A 13,813-nucleotide genomic window follows, 5' to 3' on the forward strand; every position below is an offset into this window, starting at 1 on the left:
AAGGGTGTGTGTGTATTGGGAGGAGGAGGGGGGGGGGTCACAGGTCATTGGAATGCTAAATGTGCAGTAAAACCATGGAGCAGGAATGTGTGTGTGTTACAAGTTATTTACATTATATGCAGCAGGAAATGGGCAGGAAAACTCATCTGAAGGGTTGAGGGAAGCAGCATCAAAGCCCTGTAGAGCCCAAGGTAAACTGTAATGTTATCCGACCCCAAAAAAAAAAATATATATATCGTAAAAGTAGCCATCCTTCCCAGCCAACCTGATGTAGCTCAGACACACGCATACTGTGTTTTTTAGGAGAGCAGAAGGATTAGTCTGCTAGTTGTAACCTCCGTCAGCCCGTCCACAAGGGCAGAGAACATGGCGGTGGCGGAGCATGATAACGTAATTACCTCAAATCTCATCCCCAGCAGTCACGTGACCGATGGATGGACGTTCAGACAGACAGCAGCAACCATGAGTGGCATTTCCTGCCCAGAGCTAGCCACAGCAAGGTCAAGCCAGGGAATGTTAAGTATTCTGCTGGTGTTGCTGGGCTGGAGAGAGGAGTGGCATCGTCTTGTCCGACCCTCTCCAACCACCGCTAGGATGGTTTAACCATAGTCCAAAACCTGTACACGTATGCACGGCAATGTTCTAGCATGTTGGACGGTTGGATTTCATACTTTTCGAATTCTCAGTGCACTCAAGCAATTTCTTCAACCGTCGACCCATTTAAATGAATAGAGGACGTGTACCGGAGCCGCGTTGGTTGGGAATTGTGGTGAGGTGTGCGTTCGGGCTTTGTGTCCCCTGCGGAGGGCGGTCTCGGAGCCAGTAGCTATTGTATATGTCACAATGGGACGGCGGACAAATCGCGTCTCATCATCTGGGGACTATGACTTTATGCTTAAGCTGTTTTTGTATTCTCAGCTGATAATTCGATCAAGCTAATACAGTAGCTAGCTCCTTATATTTCAATTTCTTGACTGTTTCATGTCTATTTGTTTTTTGTTGTTCTGCACAATATTGTGAGAGCTTGTGACCAACCAGTGGTGGAAAAAGTACCCAGTTGTCATACTTAAGTAAAAGTAAAGATACCTTCATAGAAAATGACTCATGTAAAAGTGAGTCACCCAGTAAAACACTACTTCAGTGAAAGTCTAAAAGTATTTGGTTTTTAATATACCGAAGTATCAAAATAAAATATAATTGCTAAAATATACTTAAAGTATCAAAAGTAAAATTCTTTAGATTAGGCAAACCAGATGTCACAATTATATATATATATATTTTTTAATTTACGGATAGCCAGGGGCATGCTACAACAATTTACAAACGAAGCATTTGTGTTTTCGTGAGTCCACCAAATAAGAGGCAGTAGAGATGACCATGACCAGGGATGTTCTCTTGATTAGTGTGTGAATTGGACAATGTTCCTGTCCCGCTAAGCATTCAAAACGTAACGAGTACTTTTAGGTGTCAAGGAAAACATACGGAGTAAAAAGTACATCATTTTCTTTAGGAATGTAGACAAGTAAAAGTAGTCAAAAATATAAATAGTAAAGTACAGAAACCCCCAAAAATCGACTTACATCGTTTTAAAGTATTTTTACACCACTGGTTGTGACCCACCATTGGCCAGCCACTGGCACGGCTACAGTAGGTAGTCTAACTGAAGCATGGTGCCTCTCACCTGCTTTACATTAGCAGCAGCAGCAGCAGCAGCAGCAGCTCAGACTCGGGCCAGGCCGTGGCTGGGCGACCAGGCTCATAGTGGAACATTAACTCTCCTTCCTGTTCCATATGAGAAGTTAAGCATGAACCCAGAAGAGCAGTAAAAGGCGGCTTGCAGGCCAAACTCTGCTCCTGGTCACACACATGGCAAATCTACATCATTTACCCTAACAAAACCACTACATTAAAGCAGAGAGGCTAGTCTGGTCTTAAATGCCACCCTAATCTTTGTGTAGTGCACTACTTTTGACCAGAACCACCTTATTGCATCCCCATATAGTACACTATGACATAAGACCAGAACCACCCTATTTTACCAGAGCCCATGGCTCTCAGTTGATGGAATAGGAAAGGAGCGATACATTCAAAAAGAGAGGCAAGGAGGTTCGATTGTCACTAGTTCGATTTCACCACAGCTATGTGTTCCTTGCGTCAATCTGGTGAAATGACTGTGAAATGGCTGGGTGAAGGCAGATCATATCCTGCCTGACTGTTTTAACTGACAGGGTTGGAATGGAGAAGAGAGGAAGCCCTACAGACTGACTCAATGTGCATCCCAAATGTCACCCTATACAGTGCACTACTTTTGACCAGACCAATATGGGCCCTGGTTACAAGTAGTGCACTATATGGGGAAAAGGATGCCATTTGGAATACAACTATGGTGCTTAAATAAAGACAGAGTCAGGGACTTAATCGAGCTTTAATACCAGTTTTCACAACTTCTGCTGGAGAGCTGTTTTTATGATTCCAGTCATGTGAAGTCACACTGGCTGGCTCTGTCTACTCAGCTGCTGTTATATCAGATATGAGGAAAAGTTGGCTTTGGGCACAGATACAGGATCAGCTTACCCTCTCCAGATACTGATATTAACTATAGGGGAACAACGCTAAACTGACCTTAGATCAATGTAAAAGGGGAAACTACTGCAGCAGCTACTGTGTTCCATTGTCTCTCCTCCCTTTTCGGCTTACTGCTCATTCCTCACCATAGTCAAGGTTTTCATAACACATTCTGGGTGGATCTCTCTCAAGCTGTTTAAAGTAACTTCCTCTCATAATCTTCTCTCCTTAAATCTCAAAAGCATACGGTGGCGTGCTGGTTTCCTCTCCATCTCGGTAGTTGCCCTTCTTGCATGAACAGTCACACTTGCCTTTGCTTACCAGCGCCGACTTTGCTGACCGCTGCTTTACTAAGGACATTCCTGTTGCTTACTATAACTTTGATGTGTGGTTGTCTCACCTAGCTACCTTTAAGATGAATGCGCTAACTGTAAATCGCTCTGGATTAGAACATCTGCTAAATGAGAAAAACGAGTCAAATGTAAATAGTCGGAGTTGGGTTCCTCGCCTCCACGGACATTAAACAACTGGGACACGTGAAAATCCCAGTGTGCATCCTCCATGTTGCGTTCACCTGCCCAAGCCAATGGTTGAGGAGTTCTTAAAACGCAGCAAGCGCAGAGAGGAATACAAACACAGCTGCAAACATCAAAGGGAATGTGTGCCTTATGACAAAAAGGTACATTTATTATCCGTACATGTTCACACCATTGGTCATCAGACATGTTGACGTCAATGACTTGGGACCATCATCCATCACCCTTACTACTTTACCTGGATCCCTGGGCATTTCTCAACATTTCTCAACCCCTTTTCGCCCTTACTTTCCAATACTCCCGCAATCACAACATACAGTACTGTACGACAGAGAATTAACCTATTCTTGGAAATGTGGGTTCACATTCCAGTTCAAAATGACACTATGTCTTGATGATGGATAGTTTTAGATTAGCTATAGCTGTCAGGTCATGTGCGTTTCCTTTTTATTGGAGGGATAAACCTGATGGGCTGAAGTCACATTGGCCCTGTGTTAGACGTTCCCTTCGTTCATATGTGAATGGATTCCGACAGCTTCTCAGAAATAGCTTTGTTTTGGTTGTTCATGGCATTCCAAGGTTCAAAGTTCGCTCAGGAGAGACAGTTGTTTTGAAGTGGTAGGTTAGAGAGGAAGAGAGGAGAGGCCTGGTCAGTCACATGGCTGGGGTTAATCTCCATGCCTAATCCCTAACCCCTCACCTCTTGGCCTTCTTCTCCTTCATGATCTTCTTGCTCTCCTCTCTCCGCCGTTTGTTGACGGGGTTTCGTGGATCGGAGATCTCAAACGTGTCTTCGTCCTGCATGTTGGCATCCTTGACTTTCCTGGTTTGCTCGTCAAACTGGAGAACATGGGCCATCCTAAAATCAGAGAAAGAGGAGGTTCAAAGAACAGCAAATAGAGCACTGTGATGTGAACTCTGTAAATCACATCTGGTGATATGGAACTCTCCATCTCTCCATCTGTTCCTCTCCATCAATTCAAATAGAATCACATTCCCTTTGAAGCCGGTGTTCTGTCACAACGGGCATTTATGGTATCAAGATGCCATGGTGGTGAGTGATGGCATTGTATTGATGATAAAGGAATAGGCTACAACACAGCAACGCGCACCCTATCACATTAGTGTAAGAATACAAACATGGTACAAAATACAGGGTTGAAATGGTCTGTTCTCTTAGGGAGGAGCAGGAAGAGGATGGAGAGGAATATGAGGAGGAAGATGACTGATATGCATGTGGAAGCATCCTTGGCTGTTCTCTTGTCCTTTGTGGACTAGCAGCAAGCAGCACCTCCCCAAAACAGAGAAAAAGGGAGAACGGCAGAATCTGAAGAGATTGTTGGGTTTAAAAAGGCAACTGACTTCACGATTCAACATCTATCAACACTTTGACAAAAAAACCCTGACATGTTACCTCGTAGGCCAAGCGTGTCAGTGTAACAGTTATCGATCAAACTCCCAGTATATAGATACAGTGAGAGCAGGAATCCCAGGGGAGACAGCAGAGAGTGGAGAGAGAGAGGACTTCAAGAGGGGTGAGGCAGGTCTCCGGTGTCCATCACGCAGACACATCTGCCCGGCGCAGAAGGATTTGCGCTACATGCATAACGCTCTGACAGTGTCTTGACACGCCCCACCTGTTTGGAGGGTTCTGATGAAGGCCATGCGTCACCAGGGGCCACGGGGCTGCAACCCCCGGGGAATTTAAAACAAGATAAAAGGGAAGATGCTATCACCAATTCACAGAAGCCGAGAGACGGAGACAAAGCCAAGCCAGACGAAGAGCTTCAGGCCCAAATCTCTTTGACTGTTTGCGCTATTACTGTGATGTACTACTATTACAGGTAGTTAGTTAAAGCCCTATCTTGTCCGAATCTGCCATATCTATCATTTTTACTTGGCGGGAAGATTATTATTCCAGTCCCAAAAACCTACCGTTTTTTTAATATATATTTTTTTAATACAAACTCCCAGGTCCTTTGATAATATTTATCTAGTGTGAATCGTCATCACTGTGTTTTGAGGGATATTACAGAGTTGTACGGTGCTGCACCCAGTTTGGGCAAGAACATGAGAACAAATTGATGCAAAGAGCTATGTACAAAGTGCTACAAAGTGTCATGCAAACAAAGTCCTATCCGTTTTGTCATATATCAACGTTCCCAGTGACTATTTGTCTTTTTTTAAAGATGAAGTAAATGATAGTGTGCCAATGAATTGATAAATTGCCGAATACATCAGTTAATTAAAATGTCTGCATGCAGTTTATGGTTCTTATTGATACTATTTATACTTTCTCCTAACTGAAAGCCAATATTAGGCTATTCCTAGACAAGTTGAAATACACTACATGGTCAAAAGTATGTGGACACTTGCTTGTCAAACATCTCATTCCAAAATCAAGGGCATTAATATGGAGTTGGTCCTCCCTTTGCTGCTATAACAGCCTCCACTCTTCTGGGAAGGCTTTAATATGGAGTTGGCCCCCCCCTTTGCTGCTATAACAGCCTCCACTCTTCTGGGAAGGCTTTAATATGGAGTTGGCCCCCCCCTTTGCTGCTATAACAGCCTCCACTCTTCTGGGAAGGCTTTAATATGGAGTTGGCCCCCCCCTTTGCTGCTATAACAGCCTCCACTCTTCTGGGAAGGCTTTAATATGGAGTTGGCCCCCCCCTTTGCTGCTATAACAGCCTCCACTCTTCTGGGAAGGCTGTTCACTAGATGTTGGAACATTGCTGCAGGGACTTGCTTCCATTCAGCCACAAGAGCATTAGTGAGGTAGGGCACTGATGTTCGGCGATAACCCCATTGAACAGGGGGCCTGAGGTCAGGGCTCTGTGCAGGCCAGTCAAGTTCTTCCACACCGATCAACAAAATATTTCTGTATGGACCTTGATTTGTGCACGGAGGCATTGTTATGCTGAAACAGGAAAGGGCCTTCCCCAAACTGTTGCCACAAAGTTAAAACCACAGAATCATCTAGAATGTCATTGTATGCTGTAGCGTTAAGACTTTCCTTCACTGGAACTAAGGGGCCCGAACCATGAAACACAGCCCCAGACCATTATTCCTCTATATTCCACTATGCATTGGGGTAGGTAACGTTCTCCTGGCATCCGCCAAACCCAGATTTGTTTGCCGGACTGCCAGATGGTGAAGCGTGATTCATCACGCCAGAGAACACGTTTCCACTGCTCCAGAGTCTAATGGCGGTGAGCTTTACACCACTCCAGCCGATGCTTGTTATTGCACATGGTGATCTTAGGCTTGCATGCGGCTGCTCGGCCATGGAAACCCATTTCATGAAGCTCCCGATGAACACTTCTTGTGCTGACAATGCTTCTAGTGGCAGTTTGGAACTCGGTAGAGAGTGTTGCAACAGAGGACAGATGAATTTTACGCGCTATGCGCTTCAGCACTCGGCGGTCCCATTCTGTTTGTGTGGCCTACCACTTCGCGGCTGAGCTGTTGTTGCTCCTAGACGTTTCCACCTCAAAATAACAGCACTTACAGTTGACTGGAGCAGCTCTAGCAGGGCAAAAAATTGACAAACTGACTTGTTGGAAAGGTGGCATCCTATGACGGTGCCAGGTTAAAAGTCCCTGAGCTCTTCAGCAAGGCCATGTTGGTCTATGGAGATTGCATGGCCGTGTGCTCAATTTTATACACCTGTCAGCAACGGGTGTGGCTGAAATGGCCAAATCCACTCATTTGAAGGGGTGTCGACATACTTTTGTATATATAGTGTATTTCATAGCGGTTTAGATGGTACAATGAATCTCTACACATTGCTTGTTTTGTCATATAAACTGACATTAGGCAAACTATTATAATTTTTGCAACCAGGAAATGGCGGAGCGATTCCTGCATATTTCAACCAGTTTAGCTGGCAGCCGTTTTGCACCGTTCATGCCTAGAACAGCCTCCAGTCTTCCATCATAACAGTACATCAAAATAATTTGAAAAAAAGATTTACAGGGGGCAATTTCATAAAAACTAATCCCGTCCGAATCGGACAATGGAAAAAACAGACAAGCCTGGGGTATTACTTACATAATGAAAGTTCTATAGTAATAGAATATAAGCTAACCTATTGCTATACAAGTTCTGCTGTATGGTCCTTGGGAGAGATCCCCTTTAAATCAGCCACTAAGATCACATTGAAATGTGTGTCCTCCTTGTATGTGTGTGTTGGATGGCGTGTGTCTGAGTGTGCACTTGTGCAAAGCGTACATTATGAGTGTATTTTTGTCAGATGTCTTGTCTGTGTGTCTGCCCATGTGCTTCGGTGAAGGGTGTGTATATAGTGGTCCTTGGTGGCTCAGTTGGTAGAGCATAAAAACATCTGCTAAATGGCATATTATATATACACTGAGTGTACAAAACATTAAGAACACCTTCCTGATATTGAGTTGCAACCCCCCCCCTCGGGGTGTGAACTGTACAAGGTGTTGAAAGCGTTCCAAAGTGTTACTGGCCCATGTTGACTCCAATGCTTCCCACAGTTGTGTCAAGTAGGCTGGACGTCCTTTGGGTGGTGGAGCATTCCTAATACACACAGTGAACTGTTGAGCGTTAAAAACCCAGCAGCGTTGCAGTGCTTGACACAAACCGGTGTGCCTGGCACATACTACCATACCCCGTTCTGAGGCAATCTTCAATCTTTTGTCTTGCCCATTTACCCTCTGAATGGCACACCCACACAATCTGTGTCTCAATTGTCTCGAGGCTTAAAAACCCTTCTTTGGCCTGTCTCCTCCCTTTCATCGACACAGATTGAAGTGGATTTAACAAGTCACATCACAGCTTTCACCTGGTCAGTCTATGTCATGGAAAGAGCAGGTGTTCATAATGTTTTATACACTCAGTGTATGTGTTTGTATGTGTAGGGCTGCACAATACAGGAACATATCTAATTGCAATTTTTGTACCAAATACTGCAATTTTACTTGTGTATATAGATCAAAACACTTGGGAAAACAGTTGGAATCACAGAAATAGAATGATCATTCTAATTTCATGGTTGGAATACTGTGGACACTTGGAATGCAGTTTAGGTTGGCATGAAAACGAATGAAGAAAAATATGGGAGGAGATGGTTGTGACAGAGTAGGAACCAAAGTGTTGGTCAGTGTTTCCCAGGCGACCCTAATTAGATTTAAATAGATATGTATGTTCAGACAAAGATGTTAGAACATTCTTCACCTTGTCCTCTCTGATTAAGAAACAAGTTGTTGCACAACGGGTTCCGGCCTGTATTCGAGTAAAAGTTTGCTAGCAAGATTTGCCGTATCTCACTGGACTTGTGATGTGTCTTAGCTCCTAATGCTAATTGTTACCTAGCTGGCTAGCTAACTCCAGTGAGATACGGACACATTTGCAAGCTTGCTAAGACCAACTAAGTAGCGTGTTGCAGAGAGCAAGTTACACAAGCGAACAGTCAAATATACAAATGTTGATTTATGTTAATGAGCAAAGTGGAACGCTGCCCACTGCAGTTCTTGTTTGGGAAAAATCTGTAGACTGCACGCTGTGGTTTGGTCAATGGAGGCAGAGTGAATTCCCGAGCACAAGGAGAGTGACATGAAGGGCGGGGATTGAAGTGCATGGGATTGGGAAGCAGCCTTAAGAAGAGAGAGGGAGAGAGAATTGTGCAACCTTATGTGTTTGTCTGCCTTTTAGTCTGCTTGGGTACATGGGTGAAGCATGTGTGTGTGCTCTGCAGTCCCCCCCTCCTGTGTTCATGTGAACTGGGCAGTAGTAGTGACAGCTCATCCAGGACGTCATGGTGGCTCTACTCTGGCAGACTGAGGAGTCCTGCAGCGCGAGGCGGACCGCTACCATAATTTGTCTAGCAGCCTCAGTGATGACAGGAACACAGCCTCATTGCCCAGACTACAGAACAGTGTGTGTATGTGCGTGTGTGTGTATATGTATACACACAGTGCCTTCAGAAAGTATTCACACCCCTCAACCTTTTCCACATTTTGTGTTACAGCCTGAATTTAAAACAGATTAAATTGAGATTTTGTGTCAATAATCTACACACAACACCCCATAATGTCAAAGTGGAATGATGTTTTTCTAAATGTTTGCAAATTAATAAAAAAGTAAAGCTCAAATGTCTCGAGTCAATAAGTATTCAACACCTTTGTTATGGCAAGCCTAAAAATAAGCTTAAGAAGTCACATAATAAATTGCATGGACTCATTCTGTGTGCAAAAATAGTGTTTAACAAGATTTTTGAAAGACTACCGCATCTCTGTACCCCACACATACAAGTATCTGCAAGGTCCTTCAGTTGAGCAGTGAATTTCAAACACAGATGCAACACCAAAGGCCATGGAGGTTTTCCAATGCCTCACAAAAGGGTACCTATTGGTAGATGAGTAAAAAAACGCAGACATTAAATATCCCTTTGAGCATGGTGAAACTATTAATTACACTTTGGATGGTGAATCAATACACCCGGTCACTACAAAGATACAGGTGTTTTTCCTAACTCAGTTGCCGGAGAGGAAGGAAACCACTTCTGGATTTCACCATGAAGCCAACGGTGACTTTTAAACAGTTACAGTTTAATGGCAGTTACAGGAAAAAACTGAGGATGGATCAACAACACTGTAGTTACTCCACAGTACTAACCTAAATGACAGAGTGAATAGAAGTGACAATTAAATACATGGTTATTCCACTTTGTAACAACAAAATGTGGAAAAGGTCAAGTGGTGTGAATACTATCTGAAGGCACTGTATATGTGCATGTGTAGCAGGCTCTGGGCTCCCACCATTCAGCGCTCCAGTCTGCTTATCAAACCCACTCTCTACCCAGAAGCCTCAGAAGCCTTTCCTCCATTTGTTTTTCTTTCGCTTTCTGAAAAGAGGGAGGAAAGAGGGAGGGATGGGGGTGGGGCGACGGGCTCTATGGCTGGCTTCTTGGAGTGAGAGTGTGTGTGTGTGTGTGTGTGTGTGTGTGTGTGTGTTTGTGTGAGAGCAGAGCGATCTAGAAAGTATAACGTTTGTAGACCCAGACGGAATAGTTTACAGTCCCCTGGCCCAGACTTGACTTGGGGAGTCTGACCTGTAGTAACCCAATAGTTCCTGTACCAGAGCTTGCAGAGTGGCACAGACATCCTACGCTAGTGCGTGGCTGGCGGGTGTTGTTCTAGATTAGGTCTGCGGCCCAAATGACACCCTATTCCCTATATAGTGCACTACTTCTTACCAGAGCCCTGTGCACCATTTGGGACCCGGGGTGCCTTTTGGGACACCGCCTGGGACTGCTAGGCTACTGTGCCCATCTTCCCTCCTCCTCCTCCTGTCTCATACCTAGCTGGCTGGCGGGGGCCAAACAGTGAGACTGAGCTGGGGGCCTGGCTGGCTGAGACTAATAGCAACTACAGGTTTTGTTATTCTAAAATCTCTCACACAGACACTTTCCTCGAAGTTCAAACACATGGGATTAATTTCAGCCCTCTGACTCTCTCTATATATTGAGGTCTGAGAGAGAGAGGTCTGTTGGTGGAAATCAGAATGGGAAAACACGGATGTAAAAGCTGATTTCCTGACTGTGGCTCTGTCTGCCCACTGAGGGAAACGGCAGAGAGACCAGGCTCTGCAAACACATACACACCGCTGTCTTCATTGCCCTCAATAAACTGGTATATCTGAATTACTGGCACAGCGTCAGGTGCCAATACACAGACACACGGGCCGTGTTTTAACTCCCAGCAGGAGCTGCTCCACAGGGCAATGTGTTAGCTAGCTTGTTTCCTGTAGGCTGGAGCTCGCCCTCCCTCCCCTCCGTGTCTCTGCGTCTCGCTCTCAGTGAGTCGTCAGTACTGCGGTGAGGCTCTCTGTTCTGGTCAGGACACGGCAGGACGTTGAAAACACATCAGCAGCAGAGAGGAGAAACGTCAATCCATCTGAGGAGGTCATCAAATTGAAAAATAGAACCGAAATAGACCATAAATGTGACCGGCCGGGGGAGGAAAAAAATAGAATTCCATATGCATCTGATTTGTCTGACAGAAGGAGCGGTGCGAGCCAGCAGACTACAGTACTGAACAGTGTCCTCCTAACTGTAGTGTACATCCCATTCTATAGCTTCAGCCTGCGCGCACTAAAACCTTACAGAAACATCCCTATACTTCCTAATGTGCTAGTTTCTTACACAGTGGCAACTCAATGTTGTCTTGTGTAAAACACACATTAGGGATGACAAAACCTTCAGTCCTGGTCTAGATGGTAGAGAAAGTGGCATCCACTATTACTGTAGAGCTGTGCCGAGGGTCGGGAACGGTCTGTCCAACACACGCATCCGTAAAGACCCACACACAGGTAGTCGCGCGCGCGCACACACACACACACACACACACACACACACACACACACACACACACACACACACACACACACACACACAAGCCAAGCCTACGAAGACAAAACAAAAAATGTCAAAGTAAGAGAGAAATAAACATGCCCATGTTAGAGCAATCTTTTCACCTGCCTGGCAGTCTGTGTTTCTCTGAGAGTACGGAGACTGAAACCTAAGGCTGGCACCCAGGCAGGCCATAGCTACATCTACAGTGCGTTGGGGAAACTATTCAAACCCCTCGACTTTGTTCAATTGATTAAATAAATGTTTTCTCTCATCAATCTACACACAATACCCCATAATGACAAAAAGCGAAAATGTAGAAAAAAATGCCTTATTTACATAAGTAATTCAGACTCTTTGCTATCAGACTCAAAATTGAGATCAGGTGCATCCTGTTTCCATTGATCATCCTTGAGATGTTTCTACAACTCGATTGTAGTTCACCGGTGGTAAATTCCATTGATTGGACATGATTTGGAAAGGCACACACCTGTCTATATAAGGTCCCACAGCTGACAGTGCGTGTCAGAGCAAAAACCAAGCCATGTCAAAGGAATTGTCAAAGAGCCCCGAGACAGGATTGTGACAAGGCACAGATATGGGGAAGGGTACCAAAACATTTCAGCAGCTCTGAGGGTCCCCAAGAACACAGTGGCCTCCATCATTCTAAATGAATGAAGTTTGGAACCACCAATATATTATATATATGCCATTTAGCAGTAAGACTGTTCCTAGAGCTGGTCGCCGGGCCAAACTGAGCAATCAGGGGAGAAGGGCCTTTGTCAGGGGGGTGAACAAGAAACCGATGGTAAGTCTGACAGAGCTCTAGAGTACCTCTGTGGAGATGGGAGAACCTTCCAGAAGGACAGCACTCCACCAATCAGGCCTTTATGGTAGAGTGGCAAGACGGAAGCCACTCCTGAGTAAAAGGCACATGACAGCCCGCTTGGAGATTGCCAAAAGGCACCTAAAGACTCTCAGACCAAGAGAAACAAGATTATCTGGTTTAATGAAACCAAGATTGAACTCTTTGGCCTGAATGTCACGTCTGGAGGAAACCTGGCACCATCTCAATCTACAGTGAAGCATGGTTGTGGCAGCACGACAAGTCTCTGAATCCTTGAGTCGCCCAGCCAGAGCCTGACCTTGAACCCAACATCTTTGGAGAGACCTGAAAATAGCTGTACACCAACGCTCCCCATCCAACCTGACAGAGCTTGAGAGGATCTGCAGAGAAGAATGGGAGAAACTCATCAAATACAGGTGAACCAACCTTGTAAGCGTCATACCCAAGAAGACTTGAGGTTGTAATCGCTGCCAAAGGTGCTTCAACAAAGTACTGAGTAAAGGGTTTGAATACTTATGTAAATGTGACAGTTTCTATTTTATAGTGTGTACGCAGTGCGTACAGCCCAGTACATTACTGGGGCTACGCTTCCTGCCATCCAGGACCTCTACACCAGGCGGTGTCAGAGGAAGGCCCTAAAAATTGACCCCAGCCACCCCAGTCATAGACTGTTCTCTCTACTACCGCATGGCAAGTGGTACTGGAGTGCCAAGTCTAGGACAAAAAGGCTTCTCAACAGTTTTTACCCCCAAGCCATAAGACTCCTGAACAGGTAATCAAATGTCTACCCGGACTATTTGCATTGTGTGTACCCCCCCCCTAACCCCTATTTTTCACGCTGCTGCTACTCTCTCTTTATCATATATGCATAATCACTTTAACTATACATTAATGTACATACGACCTCAATTGGGCCGATCAACCTGTGCTCCCGCACATTGGCTAACCGGGCTATCTACATTGTGTCCCACCCCCTACCACCCCCTCTTTTACGCTATTGCTACTCTGTTCATCATATATGCATAGTCACTTTAACCATATCTATATGTACATACTACCTCAATCAGCCTGACGAACCGGTGTCTGGATGTAGCCTCGCTACTGTATATAGCCTGTCTTTTTATTGTTGTTTTACTTCTTTACTTACCTATTCTTCACCTAATACCTTTTTTTTGCACTATTGGTTAGAGCCTGTAAGTAAGCATTTCACTGCAAGGTCTACATCTGTTGTATTAGGCGCACGTGACAAATAAACATTTGATTTGATTCGATTTGCAAACATTTCTAAAAACCCAGTTTTTGCTTTGTCATTATGGGGTATTGTGTGTAGATTGATCAAGTTTAGAATAATGCTGTAAAGCATCTAAATGTGGAAAAAGTCAAGGGGTCTGAATACTTTCCGAATGCACTGTATGTAATCTAGAGCAGTCAGAGTGTGTTGATCCACTGTATAAAGTTCAACAGTGTGTCAAGTCGTTAAGGAGC

The 13,813-nt window shown here is 44.7% G+C and overlaps 1 protein-coding gene across 1 annotated transcript in view; it reads right to left on the bottom strand.

The window, feature by feature from the left end:
* Positions 1–3,220: 3,220 nt before the first annotated feature.
* cwc27 (CWC27 spliceosome associated cyclophilin) overlaps positions 3,221–13,813 on the bottom strand; it is a 46,871-nt gene continuing 36,278 nt past the window's right edge. Inside the window, exon 14 of the mRNA XM_052525906.1 lies at positions 3,221–3,960. Coding sequence (XP_052381866.1) covers positions 3,798–3,960 — 163 coding nt within the window. The 3' untranslated portion in view covers positions 3,221–3,797. The remainder of the gene's footprint in view (positions 3,961–13,813) is intronic.

This window comes from Oncorhynchus keta, chromosome 9, assembly GCF_023373465.1.
Source record: "Oncorhynchus keta strain PuntledgeMale-10-30-2019 chromosome 9, Oket_V2, whole genome shotgun sequence".
NCBI classification, from domain to species: domain Eukaryota; kingdom Metazoa; phylum Chordata; class Actinopteri; order Salmoniformes; family Salmonidae; genus Oncorhynchus; species Oncorhynchus keta.